Here is a 23438-nt window from a genome sequence, read left to right as displayed (position 1 = left end):
CACCAATATTTCTTCAGAACTGAGCACTCCGCACAGCCAATACTGAGTAATTTTGAAACTTACATGCCCTCCATAACACTTTCAAGTTGCTTTGTTGTTTCAAATTTTGAATCGATTGGAACGCTTGTGTTACCTTTTTGGAGAGTGGTTTTGTGTATTGCGTCATGTCTTCAAGGAAGTGCCTATTAACTGTACATATACTAATGGCATTGGTTTCCAATGCTGGAATCATCCACGCAAAATGCACACATCATCAGAACAGGGTATAAGTTGTGTAGTTATGTCGATAAGAGATCCCATAGTCCCGCTCTTTCATTGGAGGGCAAAAACTGGTAGCGTTTTAGTCTGACAATTATAACCATAGACAAAGGAAAAGATCGAATCTTCATCATAGCTCTTCCTCACACACGAATTAAACCTATCCTTTCAGCGTTACTCAGCATTCCGAACTAACCATTTAGCCAAATTAGATAAAATTCCAACTTTGCCAACTCTATCGTTAATAAGTCAACACCTGAGTAAAGACCAGACCAGAACAGTCATCAAATTCGACATTTCCTGAAGGGGATTACATGTTTGCAGCATTATACCTGCAATTTAAGCAGTAAAATAAAAACCCATGTCCTGCTTAGTTTGAGTACATTAGAATATAGTAATGTAGGAACTAGGAGCAGCACCGGACCTTTAAGCGCCTTGAGATTGCTCTGCTGTTCACATAGATCATTGCTGCCCTGTTTGTGTTCAGAATTTCTCATTCAAATCCACTCCCCCAACACCCCCGCCCTCCCTGCAACGTCCCACCCCATCCCCAAAATAACAGGAGATTGGTTTTCTTGACGAAAGTATTTTACTTTAAATTTATTTTCTACTTTAAATATTTAATGACCTCTCATCCACCATGTTCAGAGACACAAAATTCCAAGGGCAAACAATACACTGAGGGAAAAGAAATATAACTGAAGCTTTTTTTCTACCTTAATATGCAAACAGTGTCCAACGGTTCTAGACTGATCCACAAGATATATTATCCATGAGAACAAAAATCATTGGAGAAAATGAATGCCATTCAGCTCATCGCGTCTGCTCTGTCAGGCAATATGATGATGGCTGAACCATTATCCCTGAACTCTGCGACACTTCCTTTACCACATCACCCTTGATTCCTTTACTGATTAAAAATCTGTCTATCTCAATCTTGAAAATGCTAATGAATCCACAATGGCTGCCATCTGCAGTGAATAATTCTACAGATTCATTACCCTCTGAGAGAAGAAGTTACTCCTCATTTCTGTCCATACTGTATTATGAAATTACTTCCTCCGGTGCTAGTAATGTACACAAGGAAAAACAAACTTTCCACATCTGAAATAGAAATGCGAATGGTAGAGATCTGTTACATTTAAAAACAGAACGTGCTGCAGAAACTCAGCAGGTCCATCAGCATCAGTGAGATAAAACAGGGAAAGCATTTCGAGCCCAGTGATCGTTATCCAGAGATACTCCAGCAGTTTTTCCACATCTAGCTTGTCACGAGGAGCTGTGTATGTTTCAATAAGTGTCCTTTTAGATCCACCTTTACAAGGCCATTCAAGATCTTATTCACAAATACCATAACAACTTCCCATTACACTTCGAAACTTCAATGGAAAAAAGTATGTCCTGTCCAACACACGTGTGGGGTCGGATGGCTCAGTTGGCTGCTTTAAGTTCGGTGAAAACAAGAGGTCTCTTGGTATTATTTATTTTTTTTATTTGTGGAAGCAAAACACTCCCAATTTGTCGTTTTCACCCCCACAACAAAACAGAGATATTTTGCCTTGAAAAAAATGAAAGTGGACCTTGGATACAATTGGGGGGCTGCATATTGCCTGAATAGATTTTTTTTAAGACTAAATACCTGTTAAGAGAGAAAAGGAGGAAGACAAAAATAGATGTAGGAAACAATTGCCTTAGGCCAGTCTCCTTGTTCAATCCTGGTCTCCAGCTATCCAGATGCTTTGTGAATTGTTTAAAAATACATTCGTTCCAATATTCTTTATGCAACAATTAAGGTGTAACTTCCTTGTGCCATTTAGGTATTGCAACATGCAATGCTGCATCGTTCGACCTTTCAGCAATTTTCTTCAACAACGTCAAGAACATTGGCAAAGGAACACTCTTCGTTTGCATTCCATTGCTGTAGAAATTCAGGAACACAAGTAATGAGGGCAGAAATAGGCCTTTTAGCTGCTCGAGTCTGCCCTGATATTCAGTAAGACAAGCTTTGCTGACATTGCTCGCATCAACTTTCCTGCCCTTTCTGCATAACCTTTGACTCCCCTCCTGATCAAGAATCTATCATCTTAAATGTGTACAATATCATTGCTCCCACAGCTGTCAAGCACAACGAATCATCAATCTTTGCCAATGTTTTTGTGTGATGTATCCTGCTACTAATGATTAAATAATGTGACCACAATCGAAAAAAACGCACACAAACCAAAAAGTAATGCATGGGCCGATTGAAAATTGTGTATATGACAAAAATTCCAGAAGAAATACAATCAGGATTCGATTGTTAAGCACGTCTAGCCTGCTCCCCCATTCGTTCGGTCATGGATGATCTGACATTCCTTACTGATCATCAAGAAACGAGGAGGTCACACTCGTATCTCCATAGTAGATCTCAGTTGGATATGGTCAAAAGCCTCACGTTCCTAGAAGTGACGGATATCAACAATCTGTCCTGGTCCTCCCACGTAGATGCAACGCTCAAGAAAGCACAACAACACCTCTTTTCCTCAGGCAGCTTAGGAAATTCTGCATGTCCAGAAAGGCACTCAACAACTTGTACAAATACATCAAAGAAAGAATTAGATCTGGCTGCATCATGACTTGTATGGCAACGGCTCTGCCCAGTACCGCATGAGGCTAGAGAAAGTTGTGAACACAGCCCAGACAATCACGCATGGCACCTTCTCATTTTTGGAGTCCAATAAATCAAATCAACTTATGTCCACATGTCTGCCCTTTCCCCACAATCTTGCTTCCTTGCTACCAAGATCTGGCCATTTCACCCTTAAATATACACAGTGGCTCTGCCCCAGTTGACGTCTGAGGCAAAGAATTCCAAAGATGCACAATCTTCTGAGAGAAGAAATTCATCCTCATATCATTGTTAAATTGATACCGTTTATTCTGAGACGATGCCTTCTGTTCCTAGACTCGCGCGTGACAATAAAAACATCTCAGCATTTAACCTGTCAAGCCTCTTAAGAATCCTGTATGTTTCATTCAGATCAACTGGCATTTTTTCCACGTTATCATTGTAATCTATCAGATTTCCAGAAAGGTCATTTTAAAATTTACCATATTCACCAAAACATACGGAAAGAAAGATCACGTCAATGGGATTCTAATTCAGGCCTCCAATAGACAGAGGGAAATTAGAGAAACAAGTATGTATGAAGATCTCAGATGTTTGTAAGCATAATGATGTTGTAATAATGAGTGCTTTAATTTTTAAAACATTTGCTGGGGCTACTGTAGTGTTTAAGGTTTGGGTAATGAAGAATTTGTCAAATGTGTTTAAGAAAATTTTCTTTTTCAACATGCTGCTACTAGAGAAGGACCAAACCTTGAATTTCCTTTGGGCAAAAAGGCTGGGCATGTGTCTAAAATAAATGTAAGGGAATATCTTCTACTGATTGTACATCTGTTAGTTTAAAAATAGCTATGGAAAAGGATAAGCTTTACATAAATATTACAGTTATTTTAGAAGGAAAGAAAATTTTAGTGGTGTGAGACGAGAACCTTCAAAAGTTGATTGGAGTAGATCTTTCTCAGATAAAAGAAAGTTTGCCAAATGGAAGGCTTTCAAAAGTGTCTTTACAAGATTTAGGAGGCATTATTTTTCTGTCAGACTGAACGGTAAATCTGCTAGGATTAAGGAACAATGAATGAATAAAGATATTAAGGTATATTCAAGAACAAACAAAAAAAATTATTTTAGATACAGACAATTGAATCTCTTAATCATTATACAGAGCGTCGTGGCATTCTTAAGAATGAAATCAGCTGATAATGCCAAGGGTAATCCAAATAGATTCAACAATTAAATGAAAAGTAAAAGGGTAATCCGAGACAGTGCAGGGCCTCAAAAAGATCAATATTGTCGATTTTTGTTGTAAACCAGGAGATGGGAGATATATTAAATGCACATTTCGTGCCAATTTTTGCTGTGGGCAAGAATTGGATTCGAGACAACAAACAGAATATATTTTGATGTTTTACAAAATGTTCGTATTACAGTACAAGAAATTCTACAAGTCTTCAAGAATATAAATCTGGATAACTTTCAGAGTACCTGATATAATGTACTACAGGACGTTGTGGAAAGAAATGGAGGAAATTTTGAGACACCTTGAAGAAATATTTACATCATCTATAACTGCAGATGAGGTGCCTGATGACTGTAGTACGCCTAATGTTATACACTTGTTTAACAAGAAGAAACTGAAGAACTGTGGAACTGTGAGTTTGAATTCGGAAGCGGATAAATTATGGAAGGTGATTTTAAATAATAGGATTCATGTAAATTTAGAGAAGCAATGATTGATTAGGGACAGTAAGCATGGATTTGGTTGAGGAAAATCGTGTCTCACAAACGTGTTTGAAATTTTTTGAGAAAGGCAAAAAAAATGCTGAGAGCAGAGCAGAAGGCCTTCTTTTCTTAAACTTTAGTAAAGCCTTCGAAAAGTTTCCTTCTGTTAAGCTCATGTGTAGTTTAGGTCAGATAGGATTCAGGGTGAGTCGCCATTTGGAAGCAAAATTGGCTTAATGGCAGGACATGGACAGTGTCGAATTCTTTTAAGGCTAGATGTCTGTCACCAGCCGTGTTCCACAGGGATTAGTTCTGGATCCTCTTTTATTTGCCATTTAGATAAATGATTTGAATGAGAATACAGAAGGTATGGTCAGTAATTTCGTTTTTGACACCAAAATTTAGTGGCACAAGAGACAGTTAAAAAGTTCCGAGGGATGAAAAACAAAATGGCAGATGAAGTTCAATCTGGATAAATGCGATGTATTGCATTTTGGTACAAGAAACAGAGACAGGGCGTTTACTGTTAATAGCAGAGCACGCATAGTGTTGTACGGCAGAGGGACTTGGGCGTTTAGATAGAAAATTCTTTAAAGTTTGCGTTATTTGTAGACAGACTGCTTTAGAAGGCGTTTAGGAAGTTTGTCTTCACGACTGCCACCCAGGTAGATAGAGTTGTCAAGAAGGAGTATGGTGTGTTAACTTTTATTAATAGAGGGATTGAGTTCAAGAGCCGTGAAGTTAAGCTCCAGTAATACAAAACCCTGATTCGGCCACACATGGAGTATTGTGTCCAGTTCTGATCTCCTCATTACAGGAAAGATATGGAAACGTTGGAAAAAGTGCAGAGGAGATTTACCAGGATGTTGCCTGGAATGGAGGGAAGGTCTTACGAGGAAAGGTTGAGAGACCTAGGGCTTTTCGCTTTAGAACGACGTGACTTGATAGAGGTGTACAAAATGATCAGAGGTATAGATAGAGTGGACAGCCAGAGACATTTTCCTCGGGTGGAGGTAGCTATTACGAGGGGGCATAGTTTTAAAGTGAGTGCCAGGTAGATAAAGGGGAGACGTCAGAGGTAGGCTCTTTAATCAGAGAGTGGCAGGGGCATGGAATGCATTACCAGAAAGGGTAGTGGAGTCGGCCTTAGGGGCATTTAAACGGCTATTAGATAGGCATATGGATGATAGTACAAGGTAGGCGTGTAGGTTAGATAGATCTTAGATTTAGGGTAAAAGTTCAGCACACCATCGTGGGCCGAAGGGCCTGTACTAAGCTGTACTGTTCTATGTACAGTGTTCTATGTTCTATGACTCTACCCTTTGAGTATAGTCTTGTTGAGGTTGAAAAGAACATTGGTAACCCCTCTTCTGGAGTACTGTGCACAGTCTGGTCACCCAGTTATTGGAATGATATTATTAATGGCATGAGGTTTCAGAAGAAATTTACCGGGATGTAGCCGGGTATGGAAGGTTTTGGTTATAAAGAAAGGCTTGATGGGATGGGACTTCTTTTCACTGGAGTGTAGGAGGTTGAGAGTTGACCTTGCTGAAGTTTAAAAAATCATGAGAGGCACAGATGTGATTAATGGTAGGTTTCTTTTCCCTTGTTTGGAGGATTTCAAGACCACTGGTTACATTTTTAGGTTGAGAGGAGATACATTTTAAAAAGACATGAGGAGAATTTATTTTTGTTTTACACAGATCGTGGTTCATGTGTGGAATAAATTTCCTGAGAAAGTGATGGATGCTGCCACAACTGCAGCATTTAAAAGTACAGTAATAGAAAGGTTTTCGAGCGATATGGACCAGTAGCAGGCAACTGGGACGAGTTTAATTTGGAATATAGTTGGCAAGGACTGGTTGAACTCAAGAACCTGTTTCTGTGCTGTGTGACTCTGTGGTTAACTGAAATATCACCAACACTGTGGCAGACAGCAAAGGCTTCCTCATGTTCCTATGGGAATGTGCCAGTCACTTTCGCTCTATGATGTTATTCCGTTAGTTCATTTAAGTGAAAAAATGTAACTGTCACTCAGCTGTGTTGTGCCCTCATGGACAGGGAGGGTGAAATGGAGCAGCAAAAGTCTCTTCAGTAAATGTAACAAACTCTGATAAATGTTCAACCTGTATATTTTGTCTCAAACCAGGGACAGATTTCTCTATATATAGGGAATATGCACTGCTCTCAGATGCATTGCAAGTGAAGTCATCAGTCCGAGTGCATTTCAGGTATCCTTCTGAGAATGGTTCAGCCAGTTCTTCGACAAGTAAGAACAATTTACTACCCGATGCTCGCATCCTTTGGCATTCCTGGTAAATCAGTCATATTATGTTGTTTCAAACAATTGCTAAATTGTTGCAGACCAGAAATTAACGTGTTAGTGCCTGTTTTTGCTTTTGAGACAGTTTCTGACAATGTGCTCAGTGAAGATACATGAATAACATGGAAGCATAAAAAATAGGAGCAGGGGAGGGCATTCAACCTTTCGATCTTGCTTCAACATGTTATAGTGCTCAGAACTGCATTTTTCTTGAAATTATTGAGAGTGGAAGAGAATTCCGCAGGATCACCACACTCTGATGAAAACATTATTACTTCTCTCAGTCCGAAATTCTTACCTGGGGCCAAAGAAATTGAGAGGGCACTTTATATGTAACAAAGTGGTTTAAAAATGTAATCCTGAACTGAGGGGAAACTATTCTGCTCAAATGATCATGATTCTGTGAAATTGATGACCGGCTTGTGTTGAACGCCCAGACATTGAGTGAATTTAAGGAGATAGGCATTTTTATTTAAATCGACTGTTGTGTTGAATGGTGATGGAGAGAGGGCAGGAAAGAAGAGTGATAAGTTCAGCAATGAACGTATCAAATGGTTTAACAAGGTACCGGGGCTCTATAGCCTCCCATTGATCTTATATTCCAAGTTGTCATCTTTTCAGCGGCTACAGAACATACCTATAAATGATCACAATATTTGATGTTATGTGCTATATATGTTGTATATAATCTGCTTGCTCTTGGATTCTGTGCCCGTAGCAATTAACCGAGGCTGTTGGGTGATTTATTAACCATTCGCTCAACCCATCCTGTCAAGGGCAGCAAAACATCCATCCAACTTCCTCTTCGTCACAATTCCATGAAAAATAGATTCTGATAAAGTATTTTGTTGTGAGTTACTTTAATCAGTTTGATTTATAACTTGCTTCTTTGCTTGTTTAAACTTGAGACTTGCGCATAATAATCAACTGTGAGTAGAACAACAGCCAGAGACATGAGCTTATGGACAATGATAAAGCAAGGAGCACAAAATAGAGCTTTCTGTTCAGCCAATGCATATGAATTGGTATGCTTTTGGATGAAGATCATGGCATTGTAGTACAATCAAAATGAGTCTATGTTGCTTGGATTTAAAAACAAAAGCTTTAGAGGAAGTATATCGCTTACGAAGAAATGTTTACATTACAATTAGGAAAGTTAATATGAATCTTCAATTTTCTAATAAACACACAGAAAGAAAAGGTGTGATCATTATGATTCAACCACTTGCAGCAAATGTGCAGAGAGAAACAGAGTTAATGTTTTGTGTCAGATATTCTTCTTCCGGAGAAGACATTGACAGAGGGAAGGAAGCCCTAGTGGAACAGTTGGTGAAAGTGCCCAGATCAAAGGACAAAGTGAGTACTGATGGTGTTAAGAGAAGATAGAGATGCGGCTCTAGTGACTATAACGAGTTTACCCAGGTGGACTTCGTAGAATGTGAGTTCCTCGATTCTGATTTTAATTTAGTCCAATAAGGGAGCCCTGGCTAATAGATATACACGGGAGTGTCAAAGGCTCTGTTTACTCCGACTGCAAGCTCAGAGGGAGCTGGCCTCGTGTCAAGGACCCTCCATATGTAATTAACTGGTAACCTATATATGGGATACTGCCATCTTGGAGTTATTTCATGAGGGTTGAGAGAAAAAACAAAAACACGCTCCTGAAGAAATTCGGTCACAACAGTCGTCTTAGAGTTGGAGTAAGAATTATGGCATCATGCTGTCATTTGGGAAGTTTGACTAATTCGAAGACTGTGTCAACTATGCGGAAAGAATGTGTTAGTCTTTTCCAGGCAAATGATATTGGGGGAGGGGTTCGGATGAATAGCACCGAGTAAATCTCCTGACAGCTTGTGGTCCTGTGGTTTTGTCAGTTTTTAAGACCTTTACATCACGTGATGCACCAGAAACTAAAACTTATCAAAATTTAACGGACTTAGCCAAGGAATATTACAACCCCAAACTTTCTCTAATTCTAAGATGCTTTCAGATTAATCGGCAACTTGAAAACCAAGGAATCCACATCAGAGCTTTTGAATACGTTCAGCCTACTAGAAGAGGCATGACACTTTGGTTTAACCCTCAATGAGATGCTGAGGAAAGGTTTGGTGTGTAAGGTAAATGATGTGACCTTACAAAGGCGCCTCCTATCTGAAGCTCAACTGGGCTTTACACAGACTCTACAACTGGCTTTATCATTGGAAATGTGGTAAGTGAAGAATATGAATTGCAGGGTATTCCGATGGAAGTGGGACACGCTTGCAACTCCGACTGAGCTTGGGGAACACCACTTGAACAAAGACAATTGCATAGTCTCACTGAGTGCATATTCTGAACAGAGGGACTCTAAGTCAGCCCGTAGCAAAACACCATAGCAAAACCAAGCGCCACCCAATCTTTTCTTTTTCATGACCCTGCCAGCAAGCCATTGTATCCAGGAGAGTGCACAGCATGGAAAGTCCACCTGCATTTGGTTTGTAACAGTTAATTTGCTTAACAACTTTAAGAACGGAAACATTCAAAATAAACGTCCAGTTAAATGTTCACCCGCTTCAAAAGGTATTCAACACTGGTGCGGCCATTTCAGTGATTGCAGAACCAGCCTTTAACAAAATTTGCTCTGGCCTACAAACCCTAAGATTGTCAAGGCCTCGGGTGGACTAAGAATTTACACCAGGGACCGTTTACAGATTAAGGGTAAAACTTTCAATTCTAGTCTCTTATGAGAATCAACTTAATCAGTTACCACTGAATGTAGTAAAAGGCTTGGGCCTAAGATTAATTTGGCGAAATTGTTTGAGAAGCATTCAACTAATTTGGCTGAACATTGTATGATTCTTAAATGTCTGCCTGAGTATGGTCCTAACTAAATCTCAAGAAGTACTTCAGGAAGGTCTAGAGACTATCAAAGGAGCCCAAGACCCTCCTGCTAGTTGATCAGGAAGCAAAATTAGAGGCAGAAATCAGAATCTTGGAAAGCAAAGGAATCATCAAAGCAGTCCAGTTTGTAGAATGGGCAGCACCAGTCATTCCGATTGTGAACTCGGACGGGTCGTAGCACCTTTGTGTGGATTTTAAACAAATGGTAAAACACTTCTCACAGGTGGATAAATATCCAATCCCTCGCAAAGAGGATGGTGAGGCAAGGCTGGCAGGTGTTTTTGTCCTTCACGATACTGGGCATGAGTCATGCTTATGTGATGTTGGTTGCATGATGAATCCCAAAAAGATGCAAAAATGAATGCTCATAAGCGTTTGTACCAATATACAAGACTATTATTTTGCACAATGTCAATTTGCCCAATTTTACAGTGTGTGACGGGAACATTTTAAAAGGTCTGCCCTATATTGCCAGTTATCTGGAACACGTGCTAATAACAGAGCAGACCAACAAAGAAACCTTCGAGAACTTTGACATAGTCCTTAGAAAATTTCTTCCAGGTAGGTGTACACATCAGAATGACACAATATCTGTTTCATGCATCCCAAGTGAAATCATTGGTCTACAGATCCTACAAAACTGGATTACATCTGTTGGAAGACAAACTGAAGGCGATCAAAGGTGTACCGTCTCCCATGCATGAGCTGGAGCTTAGGGGTTTCGTTGAGTTTGAGAATTATAATGGAAATTTCAAACATAACCTGGCCTCTATCCTGACACTTCTGCATCAACTCTTTAAAAGGTATCAACCTTGGGAATTGTTCGTGGAGCCAAGCTATATCTTTCAGGGAAGTGAAGAAACAGCTATGGGCCTCTAACGTGTTGGCTTACTATAATCACAAGTAAGATATGGTTTGGACATAAAATATCCCTCTGTACGGAATTGGCATAGTATTAGACAGTAAGTGGCCCAATGGCGAGGAACGCCCAATACAATATGCATCCACGACTTTAGTTAATACAGAGAAGGGTGGTTTGGTAGTCATATTTGGAGCCAGGAGTTGTTTCACTAATACTTTTACAAACGTACCATGCCATCCATCATCTAACGGTCTGGCAGAAAGAGAATTCCAAACTTTGAAGAAAGGCTTAAAGAAACAACCTACAGCCCGATTCCTAATTGATTAGAGGAGCTTAGTTGATGCAGATACATTATAGCTCCAGTAGAATTGCTGATCGGTAGAAGACTGTGCACCAAGTTAAATTTGATCTTCAAAGACTTGTTGGGGAGCGGGTTGGGATAAGGTGAAAATGCAACAGGATTGCCAATAGCAGACACAAGGCTGTATTAAGCACGAGGGATGGTTTACTTTTGGGGAAGAGATTTGCTGTATAAATCAAGTAACATGTAAAGTTTGGTGAGGTGCGTTAGTTCTCAACAAGCATGTGGACCATATGAAAGTTGCAAACTTGCAAATTGTATGGGAGCAAAATGAGTGCGGCTCGTCAAGAACCTTTCCAAATGCTCTGGAAACTGTAGTTTCTCCATTATCAACAAGTCATTAAGATAGCTTAGAATCTAGAATGGAAAGAGCGAAATTCGCCACCTCGACACCTTTGTCATGAAGAAGAGAATGAATTTGTTCCGAGACATTCTCAGTGCTAGATTCGAGCTACTGTACGTTACAAGTCAACAGTACCAGAGGCACAATTGGAGGAACTGGACCAAGTGCAAAAAGTCCTCAGGAGAAACTACAGAATAAAAACACCTGTATCCTTGGACTCAGACTGAGAGGGAGGTGCTGGCTGTAAGCAAGCCAATTGGCAGACCTCACAGAATATGATTTGCCTAATTGTTGTTGTTAATCTGTTCCAATCAGGGAGCCTTGACTGACAGACAAGAAGAGTTGTGTCAATTGTTCTGTTCACTCTGGAAGCTGGTTCTGAGGGAGCTGAATCAGTGTCAAGGACTCTTCAAATATACATAACGTGGGATGTGGTGGAAGGATACTGGCCTCTGTGGAGTTATTTCAGTAACCAGGGAAAGACACATCTGTTGTGACACATGCAATTTAATGGGGAATGCAGATGGACTATTAGACAAGAACATATAGGAACAGAATTAATCCATTCAGCACATATGCCATTCGACAGTGTTTGTGATGTTTCTGAGCCTCATTTTCCCACATCTCCCTGTAACTCTGGTTCACTCACTGATGTGGAACCTCTCTATCTCTGTCAAAAATGCACTAACCAACTTGGACTCCACAGTCCTCTATGGCAATTAGTTCCACAGATTCACCAAAGTCGAGCCAAAGAGTCTCCGACTCAACCAGTTCTCGATTGTTGTCCCTTCACTCTGAGGCTGCACTCTTGGTTCTTTTCCTACAGTGGAATTGTCTTCTCTACGCCTATTCTATCAAGACCTTTCAGTTTCCTTTAAGTTTAAATCAGGTTCGTTTCTCCTGATCCTTTTAAACTCCACTGAGTAGAGATCCAGAGTCCTCAATCATTCCTCATATGCAATGTCCTTTATCCCTGGGATCATTCTTGTGAACATCTTGTCGAACCCGCCCACCATCAGCGCCATCTAATCCTACATGTTAACTTGATGAGAATACTGTTTTTGGACTCGCAAACCCCTTCCTGCTTCAGATTTCTAATGCTTTTCTTCATTTTACGAAGCAGTTCACACCCTGTTTTCCTTCCAAAGTGCATATCCTCACTGTTTTCTACATTGTGATCCATTTGCCAGCTATTTGTCTATTCACCTCGTCTGCCCAAGTCCTTCTGCAGCCTGGTTGGTCAATCTGCACAAGCTGTCCCTCCGACCTTTCTGCAATCTGCAAACTTCGCAAAAATTATACTAAATTCATTCTTCCAGACAATTATAGTATAACGTGTATATTTATGTTTCCAACACTGAGCCCTGTAGACGTCTACGAGTCGCCAGCAGCCATCCTGAAAAAAGCACCTTCATCCCAAAGTCTTCCTCGCTCATATAACCAATACCTTGCTCCTGACATCGTGTGCTTTTAACTTATTTAGCAGCCTCCTGTGTAGCATCTTCCTGAAGGCCTTCTGGAAATCCAAAGAAATCATGTGCACTGGGACTCCTTCTTGAACTTGTCTGTTACCTTCTCAGAGAATTCGAACAGAATGTCAGGCATAACGTTCATTTGATGAGGTCATGCTGACCCAGCGCTATTTTACCATGCACTCCCAAGTACTATGCAATCTCCTCCTTAGCAATGGACTCAATCTTCTGAACAACGATCATGGTCAGACTGAGTGGCATATAATTTCCCATCTTTTATTCCCCTCCCTTTTAAAATAATTTTGTTACCTAGACATTTTCCAGTCTTCTGGAATTCTCCGTGACTCCAGCGATTCATGAAACTTGCCTCCAAAATCTCGTGAGTTATTTCCTTCAGTGTCTTTGGATGCAGGCCATCTGCTTCTTTTGATTTATCTACCTTCAGAAACTTTAGCTTCCCAGCACTCTTTTCCTAGTGATGTTCACGTGTCTCATCTTTATCCCCACAGACTTCCCAAATTATGAAATGCGACTGATGTATTTCACCATGAATACTGATTCAAAGTATATATTGAGTCACTCTGCCATTTCTTTCTGACTCATTACTACTTATCAGCCTCATTTTTCTGCAGTCAAATGTTCACTCTTGACCTTTTTTTCTAAATTCCGTGTGGCTGAAAACAGTGTTAGAACTTCTGTTGATTTTTCATTAACTTATTTTATTCTTTTTATCATTTTGGTTTGTAGCTCTCAACTGTGTGCTTTTTGCTGAAAGGTGACATTTCAAATATGAGTAGCAACTGTTCCCTTAACAAAAAAAGGAGAACAAAATATTGGTACTTGTTCTTCAGACCAGGCTTGTTAAAAAGTGCAACACAGATGCGTCCGCACACGAGCTGCCTGATGTTCAAGCATATAGCAGATGTTGAATGGTAATTGGTATTTGATGTTGAGGCAGATAATCTTTCAGAATAATTTGATTTAGTTTTTGGACTGTGCGTGTGGCAGAAAGTTAAAGGGTTTATGTTGAATTGTCAGTGGTTGTCCTCTAATCAGGAAATTATTGAAAGTTGAGAAAATGGAATCTCAGTTATCAGAATAATATCAACATTCATTGAAGCTTACTGGAACCTACTGACTTGGACTTGTGTCATCCGAAACCAAGCACAGTACAATCCCATGTACATGTGATGTTCCAGGTCATGGGCATTGCTGAATTCAATAGACTGGTTACATCTCATACATGTGTTTTGTTTTGATTTGTATGTCTCTCTGTAAGAGTTATTGTGTCAATTATATTGGATACTACATAAGACTTGGACAGTATTTAGATTGACTTGTTTTTATTTGACTTTTACTGTGTTAAATTTACTGCGTTGTTAACAAATTGTGAGGCCTTTCAAGTTAGATGAAGATCAAAAATTTTAGTCACTCTCAATGTCCAGTAGCGGTTATTCGAGAAGTCTAGTTTGGAAATATTGGAGTAAAATCTAATGGCGGTTGAATAGTTTAATTCAACTCTTTGTGGACCCAAGGATATGGAGGTTTATTTGACTTGGCGGCCAGTCTCCATATCATAAGATCTGGACAAAATTCCAAGTACAACTGCCAAATAGTACACAGATACAAGTAATAATTGGGGGGGGGGGCGGGGCCGGGGAAAGAACTGGTCTAGAAGCTGCTGGAAACAGTCCAAATTTTCAATCATTCTGTTCTGAGTATTTATGCTTTGTATTTCAGCAATGAAATTTCCAATATGCAATCCGATCTAATCAAAAATGTTACTAGACAGAAGATTGAATAACAAAGCCTCGGGTAACGTTTTTTCGATTTGTGTTCTCTGAGTGAATCCATTTTACAATCTTTTTCCATTTGCCTTACAGCGAACCTGATGACAATAGTGATTCTCTCCAGGGGAAACTGCGGCCTTTCTGCTTGCACCACTGCCTACATGGTGGCCATGGCAACAGCAGCTCTTCTGATCATGATCTTCAACATAACTGTACATCAAATTTTGAGTTTTCACTTTAAACATTCCTTCTTCTCCCACACTGTAACTTGTAAGTTTATTATCTACATGAGCTCAGTCAACATGTACATGGCAGTGTGGTTCACAGTCTTTTTTACATTTGATCGATATGTAGCTATATGTTGTGAGACACTAAAAACAAAATATTGTAAAGTGAAGACAGCAGCTGCAGTTACAATGACCACCACTACCCTGGTTTGCCTCGCGAACATGCCCTATTGGTTTGCATATGAACCTGAAAAGGTAATTGATCATTTACAATGGGGTTGTCGTACCAAGTTGAACTTCTTCACCTCTCCAGCAGGTGAAGCATTCTCCTGGTTGCAAAGCCTTTTAGTTGTTTGTGTTCCATTTGCGTTGATATTGTTATGCAATTGCTTAACAGTAAGACGTATTTTAGTAGCCAATAGAGCTCGCAGGGCTTTTCTGGGACGCAGTAATGAGTGTCAAAGAGACCCAGAAATGGAGAGTCGAAGGAATGCCATAATTTTACTCTTCACTATATCAGGCAGTTTTATTCTCCTGTGGCTGACTGCAGTTGTGAGCTATTTATCTTCAAAGATAACAAGCACTGCACATTATCGAGGTGATTATGCAGCTCCTGCCTACATTGCCACGCAAACTGGTTATATGCTCGTGCATTTGAGTTCGTGTACAAATGTGTGCATTTACGCAGCTACACAAAGTAAGTTCAGGCAAGAGCTGAAGAAAGCGTTGACGTCGCCCTGCTCCTGTATTCTGATGTCAGTTAATCGAAAAGAAAAGTGAAAAATATCATTATCTCCGTTTCCTCATATTCCTCTGTCTCAGAACTTCCTGACGTAGAGAACAAATCTCTTAAATTTTCATTTCTTCTCTTGAAATCTGAACAGATAATTAAAATATAATGAAAAGTGTGCAATTAGACACTCTTTTTTCATGCATGATACCATAAGACTTAATTGCCTCAATCAAAAATGTTAGAGTACTTCCAGATTTACAGTTTTCAGATTCTACGCTAATACTCTGAGGCACCCTGATGATCAGGTGTGGAATGTCTGCATTTTATTAGATCTCTGCGATGCTGCACATTCTCGCCATTTCGAACTAGGTGCAAACGTGACACATACACATTAATCAGCCAATGCATATTACACAGAATTATGATACTTGAAAGAAACTACTGCAAAGTGTGACACGAGCTCTGAAAAGTTAACATTCCTATGACAGGTGCAGGAAATAATTCGGAACTAAATATTTGTTGTGTAAAACGACCAGAATGCTGTGGACATTTGCTTCAAAATATTCAAAATACAATAAAGTAGATGTATCCATACGTCACGAAATTTAAATGCAATTAATTAACTTCAGCTCAATGGAATTTGAAGGGAAGCAACATTAACTAACAATGACTATGAAGAATGTTCTTCCAGGCTTCAGTTCACTGAAGCCCCGATCGTCACTGAGAAGGGGATGGTATTGAGAAATTCTCAACAGAAGACACAATGCCCAACCTCCCGAGTTCAGGGATGGACAGGACCCCCAGATTCGGTTTACAGAGCATGGGCACCTTGTGCATCTGCCTTCAGAGAGCATGCATCTTCCTAATTCAGGCAGCTGACAGTGCACATGCACTGAGGCAACGAGCCGTGCTCACTTTGCTGAATTGAGAAAAAGTACGCGTTTAGATTTCCAAGTTAACGGAATTGACAAAGATAAAAGTCTCAAGATGGAAAACTCACAGCAGTCCCTATCGCTAACAATATATCACTGATGTTTTAAGTGAAGGAGGAAGTTGTTGAGAGGGGGAAGGTTGTTGATAGACTGCAGGAGTACTGTGAATAGGATATGTGTCCAAAGGGGATCTTCTTAACTGCATGTTTAATTGATATAATGACCGTTTTAGGGACTTCAGCTATTACCAGGATAGAGCATGCTGTACAATGGGACGTGATTGCACGAAGCAAGGAGATTTCTAAATCTAGCGCAGTTTACGCAGTTCAGGGATTTAATTTAAGGAACTGGAGAACGTTACAGAGATCGTAATTTTTTTTATACTGCTTTGTAATTTTTGAATTTAGATTGCACAGACGGTATGAATTAAGGCTCTGGCAGAGTTTGCATAGAAAGCTAACCTTGAAACAAAGGACAAGAAAGGATAATATAAACGGTGTGTTATGGACGAAACAACTGCCCCTCAAAACGTATCGTGGAGATCACCCAGACCCTGCATTTTATCTTATTTGAAGGCAAGTGTGAATAACTGCATTTTAGATGTGATTTGATTCGACAAATATTAGGGTTTCAGCAAAACAGACATTATTATTACACAGCAGTTAAAATAAAATTAAAAAAAAAACAATTGGAATGAATTTAACTCTATCGAAATTCTGAACAATGTATTATATTGTTTAACTACGAGTGATCATCTCTTCCAATACTGCAACATCCCATTAACAAAACATTCGAAAAGGCAAATTTCGCAATGCAGGTTACCTTCATTTGCTATCTCCTCCAGCCCAGCAGTAGAGACATGGACAGAACGAACTTAGCAGCAGATAGAGAACTCAAGCTTTTGCAGCAATGGAGAGAAATAGAGAGAGAGATGTATCTAGCAGTTTCAAATAAAGAAAAACAACAACTGAAAGCAAAACTAAAACCCTGTGTCTGTATGAGCCTGTTTTCACATACAGAAAAGAACGAGATCAGACTTATATCGTCTATGGGAGAATGAAACAAAGCAACTTCAATAGATAAATGACTGTATTAAATATAGATGAGGAGATGAGGATTATACAGATATGAGGATTTTCAAGATGTTATTTGTTTGGAGGAGCTTAAGAACTCACTTAAGAAACGATAAGAATTCATTTTGAGGAACAGGAAGTTTATAAAGTGAGAAGAGCTGCAGATATAGCTGATGAATACTTATTGTGCAAACATCGAAATCTAGCTTCTGACAGCAATTTCATTCTGTGAGGGACAGAAATTGGCAAAGAGGAGGCTCCTTCAGTGAAGAACAAAAAGTAGATCAGATTACAACATGTGAAAAGACAAGAATATGAAGCGGGTGGCAAAGAGTGTAAAGATCTCAGGTGTTTTCGCTGCAATAAGGTGGGATGTACAAATTCACAGTGCTGATGGTTTAAGAAAGGCAGTGGGGAAAAGGACGTCATAAAAGTGGCAAAACCAGTGGGATTAGTTGAGGTGGTTAAGGAAATCACAAGAGAAGTCTAGGAGCTGCAGGAGAGTGCACAGCCTTGTCACAGCCTGGAAAGTAAGGTAGTGCCGATTTTTCAAAGATTTCACCTGTAGAACAGGGCAAGTGGATAAAAAAAAAACGTTAACATATTTAGAGATATTGGAGCTGGTCAATCTCTTATAGTAAGAGGTGAAAATATTTGCACTCCATATAAAATATTGCAAGAGAGAATGATAATCTGTAGAATAAATGTAGAGAGAATTAATGTTCCCCTATGTGAGATAAGGCTAGCAAGTCCAATCAAAACGAGGGAAATGATAGTGGAAGTGATTTTAAAAAAGGTTATTGCAGGAACACAGTTTGTTCTTGGAAACGATATTCCTGAATCAAGGTTGGAGAGATTCCCATTACAGTGGAAAAGCGAAACGTAGACCAGCGAACTGAGGAGTTAAAAGAAAAAAAAATTGGAAGATTTCCAGACTGCGTGGTGACAAGATTCCACTGCAAAAAGTTAAAACAAGGAGGGAAAACAAAAGAGAAAGATGAAGGAGTTGATATCCAGTTAGATGATACTTTATTTGACGAAATGATAAAGGGAAAAAAACACCTACGCAGATAGAGGATCAGGCAGAGGTGTTTAGTTCTGAAAAAATAGTGGAGTAACAACAAAAGGTGAGATGGTAAAGAATTTATATCATGAAGGCTGCACGGAAAAGGGAACAGAATGCATTCCAGAGTGGTATTTCCGGAAGTCTAAAATCTTAAAACGGAAATGGAGACCTTGGCAGGTTCGTGCGCACGAGAAATGGGTGGAAGGTCACCTGACTAGTTTGCCAGCAGAATATAGATGGGAAGTATTGTAGCAAGCACATAAATTACCTGTAAGAGATCATTTAGGAGTGAGGAAGATTCAGGCTAAAACGCAGAAGCATTCTTATTGGCCTCGACTACATAAAGATGTGGTTGAATTTTGCCACACGTGTCAGATGTTGGCAAAGCAACAAGCAGTAATTAGAACATTGGCTTCAATGCCCATTCCAGCATTTGAATGACTTTTTACAGGGATTATGATTGATTGTGTAGGGGCATTCCCTGAAGCCAAACTTGGGAATCAGAATTTGATAACCATGACGAATATGTCTGCTAGATTTCCAGAGGCAATTCCATTACGGGATGTCAAAGCAAAGTAAGTTGTAGAGGAGTTGCTTGCTTTCTTTACCCATTATGGATTAAGCAATGAGATTTAGTCACATTCTGGTTCTAATTTTTCTGCCAAATTATTTAAGGAGGCCATGGATAGTTTAGGCATCAAACATTTTATATCAAGTGCATATCATCCTGATTCCCAGGGAACCTTTAAAGATGACATCAGAACCTAAAGGCAATACTGAGGGCTTACTTTTAGGACTACCCAAGTATTTGGAATAATATTCATAATATTTGTTATTAGAAATGCTCCAAATTAATTGACTCAGTTTAGTCCATTTGAATTGCCATTCGAACACGAAGTCAGAGGTCATGAAAATTATTGAGGGAAAAATTGATAGGTCCAAAGTCAAAGATCTCACAGACCGAATGTGTTTCTGAGGTGAGAAATAGATTTAACAGAGAAGGTGCATTAGGTAATCAACATTTGAAGGTGGAACAGCACATAATGAACCAAGAAGCTGATAAGATATCTAAAATTCGTACGTTTTCCAGTGGATATAAAGAATTGTTGCTGTTACCACAAATCAATGTTAAGCAGTCTGTAGCAGGTTAAGAAGAAGTAAATCGGGTGAATTATCTGGTCAATATGCCAGATAGAAAAAAATAATTGGGTATTTCATATGAACATACTAATACCTTAATATGATAGGGAAAGGGGACCAGATAAATGGGTATTCGTATTATTCACTCAGAGTGAGGAATTAAATCCAGGCAATTCAGAGTTTGATGGGCCTCAGAATAAATTGAATAATGAGGAAGTCCTTCACGAATGCGGTAGGGTAGTAAGCTATCGGACACAGGAACTGAATTGAAGGACTTGTTATAGTGCAATGAGGACATATGCAGAAATAGAATTGGTCGGTCTAATACTCTAGTACATAAGGTAGAGGTAGGGAATGCTTTTCCGTTAAAACAACACCTTTACAGGTTTAATCCTCTCATGCAGCGCATGTTCAGAAGGAGTTGGAAGCTCCAAGAAGACGTGATAGAGCCAAGTCAAAACGATTGCGGTTTGCCAATTGTGTTGGTCCCCAAACCTGATGGTAATCAAGGATACTGCACAGATTAATAGAAGGTTGATGCTGTGACGAAATCTTACTCACACACAATTCCAAGTCTGGAGGACTGAGTGGAAAATCGAAGGACAAGCCACTTACATTGCAAAGGTGCACTTACTTCGCGATTACTGACAAGTACTCTTGTCAGAGAGAGAGAGCAAAATAAGTTCTTGCTTTTGTAACCACAAAAGCCAATATGAATTTAACATAATGGTCTTTGGAATGAAAAATACGCCAGCAAATTTTAGAAGACATATGAACAGAGATTTTGCAGGATTGACTAATTGTGCTGTCTACATAGAGGACTTTATGATGTTTAGTTATTCGGGGAAGAATCACATGGAACATTGATAGAGCTCCTTGAGAGACTACAGAAGACAAAGTGGATCACAAACTTGGAAAAAACAGAATTTGCAAAGGCAGACGTGCTGTTCTTAGGGCACAACGTTAGACATGGATGGATGATACCGACGATCATGAAGAAAAAGACCTTTGAGGAATTTCCAAGACCATCCTTAAAGAAAGAAATGCTGTGATGTCTGGGATTCAGCGGATTCGCCAGGAAATTTGTCCCAAACCTTAATGTGATGGCACCAATGATAGATTTGTTAAAAAAAAATAATATGAAGAATATGAAATGTCGTTGGACAAAACAATGCCAGGAGACATTTGAAAATTTAAAGGCAGTGGAACCACCGCACTAGAGTTAGCCATGAGAAATTTCTTGAAAGCCTTCAAAGTCGCGAGTGAAGGAGCTTTTAGAGCTGTGTTGTTACAGGAGAATGGTTGTGGAATTGAAAGGCCAATTATTTTTTTTTTTTTCAGTCAAAACCACCAGACAAAATAAACATCAATTCAACAATTGAGAGTTATTGAGTTTAGTAATGGCCTTACAATATTTTACTTTTTACATTGCAAACAATGCACCAGAGACGATTGTCTATGCCAATCACAACACTTCGACGTTTCAGAAAACATTTAAGGACAAGAAGACCATTATTTTTCATTGGAGTCTTCTGTTACAAGCATTTAATTCAAATATCGTCCGTGTTGCAGGTCATGAAGTTATTATTTTCCATGTTTTATCGTGGCTCTAAAAGGAAAATGTTTATAAAAGATTGAAATGGTAGTGTTCAATGTCGTATGTAGAATTAGTATGAAGTGTGGAACTCTAGGTAAATGAGATATGGCTCTAGTCACAGAATGGAGTTAAGGATTTGGAGGAAAAAAAATAACTGAAGCCATCTTTTCATAATGATAGTTCATTCTTTTTTTAAGGAGGAAGGTGGTGCGAAGTTGGCATGAGTACTTGTGGATTGGAAGGCAGGACGTTAGATTTTGGTGTTTGCAAATATTGATGTCTGTAAAATGTTTTGGGTGAAATCAGTGAGTCGTGCTTTTAAAAGATGCTGTGCTTTTTCTATACTTAGAGATATAAAAAGGATGTCTGTGAGCAGCAGTAGCTCTTGGATGTGCAAGTGTACAGAGAGTGTCTGCATTGAAACTTTTGCATTAAAAGGCTGTACGGTTAGCAGGCCAAGCAGCAGTTTCGTTTGTTATCAAGGCAGGAAGATTTGGTTTTAGCCAAACCATTTGAATCAAGAACTAATCTATTAAATTTAAATCTGATGGTATTGACAACATAGGACCAATCCGAGAGTAAGAAATAGATATGTCATCAAGAGTATAAAATGGGAGGGTAATCCAACAAACTCAGGAGAGATAATTGCCATCTGGGGATGGTTGACTGACATTGGCTAGAGTTAACAGCTGTCGGGTCTCAAGAGAGCATCATTTTCTCTCACAGATTTAGAGTCATGGAGTAATACAGCATGGAAACAGGCCCTTCAGACCAAACTGGTCCATACGGACCATGGTGCCCATTCAGCTAGTTCTAACTGCCTGCATTTGGTCCACTTCCCTCTAAACTCTTCCCATCCATGTACCTCTCCAAATGTTTTTTTAGATGTTGTTTTCGTACCTGCCTCAAATACTTTCTCCAGTAACCCATTCCATATATGCACCACTGTCTGCGTGAAGATGCTGCCCCTTAGGTCCTTTTTAAAATATTTCCCCTCTCACCTTAAACCTATGCCCTCTAGTTTCATATTCCCCATCTCTAGGAACAAAAGACTATATGCATTCATTCTGTCTGTTCCCCTAATGATTTTATACACCTCAATAAGATCACTCCTCATTCTCATACTTTCCAAAGAATAAAGTCTTATCCTGGCCAACCTCTCCCTATAACTTAGGCCTATTATTCCTGATAACATCCTTCTACATCTTCCTTGCACATTTTCCTGTTTAACTATGGCTTCACTATAACAGGGTGATCACAATTGTACATAATAATCCAAGTGCAGCCCCACCAATGGCTTTTACAACTGTAACACAACGACCCAACTCCTGTACATAATGCAGTACCAATCCTCAACCAATGAAGGCCAGTGTGCTAAATGCCTTCTTCACCACCCTGTCTACCGATGTCACCGCTTTCAAGGAACTATGTACTTATACCCCAAAGTCCCTCTCTTCCACAACACTCCTCAGAACCTTGCCATTTACTGTATAATTTGGTTTGACTTTCCAAATTGCAAACCTTAACACTTATCTACATTGATTCGCATTTGCCAATGCTCAGCCCAGTTCCCCATCTGAACAAGATCCCTCTGCAATTTTTGGATAACTTCCTCGCTATCAACCATACCTCCTAATTTTGTATCATTCGCAAGCTTACTAATCGTTACTTGTAAATTCACATCAGACCATTTATGTAAATAACAAATAACAAACGCCTCACCACCGACCGCTGTGGCACACCACTAATCACAGGCGTCCAGTCTGAGAAACTGCCTTCAATCATCACCCTCTGCTTCCTATCATTGACCAAATTTTGAATCTAACTAACTAGCTCTCCCTGCATCCCAAGCAATCTGACCTTCATAGCTCGCCTGCCATGGTGGACAATGTCAAAGGCCTTACTAAAGTCCTCATAGATAACATCCATTGCCCTACCCACATCTATCCTCTTGGTTAAGTATTCAAAAAACTCGAAAACATTTCTCACACATGACTTCCTGCGCACAAATCCATGCTGACTATCCCTAATCAGACCTTGATGATCCAAATGTTGAT

The 23438-nt window shown here is 39.5% G+C and overlaps 1 protein-coding gene across 1 annotated transcript; it reads left to right on the top strand.

The window, feature by feature from the left end:
* Positions 1 to 14714: 14714 nt before the first annotated feature.
* On the top strand, positions 14715 to 15620 carry LOC125488043 (G-protein coupled receptor 15-like). The gene has a single exon (XM_048620809.1). It carries the CDS (start codon positions 14715 to 14717, stop codon positions 15618 to 15620), a length of 906 nt encoding a protein of 301 aa, XP_048476766.1.
* The last annotated feature ends 7818 nt before the right edge of the window (positions 15621 to 23438 follow it).

Source organism: Rhincodon typus, chromosome 48 (assembly GCF_021869965.1).
Source record: "Rhincodon typus isolate 14 chromosome 48, sRhiTyp1.1, whole genome shotgun sequence".
Classification (NCBI taxonomy): domain Eukaryota; kingdom Metazoa; phylum Chordata; class Chondrichthyes; order Orectolobiformes; family Rhincodontidae; genus Rhincodon; species Rhincodon typus.
Note: the sequence above shows the minus strand (reverse complement) of the source record. Positions and strands in the feature narration are given on the sequence as shown.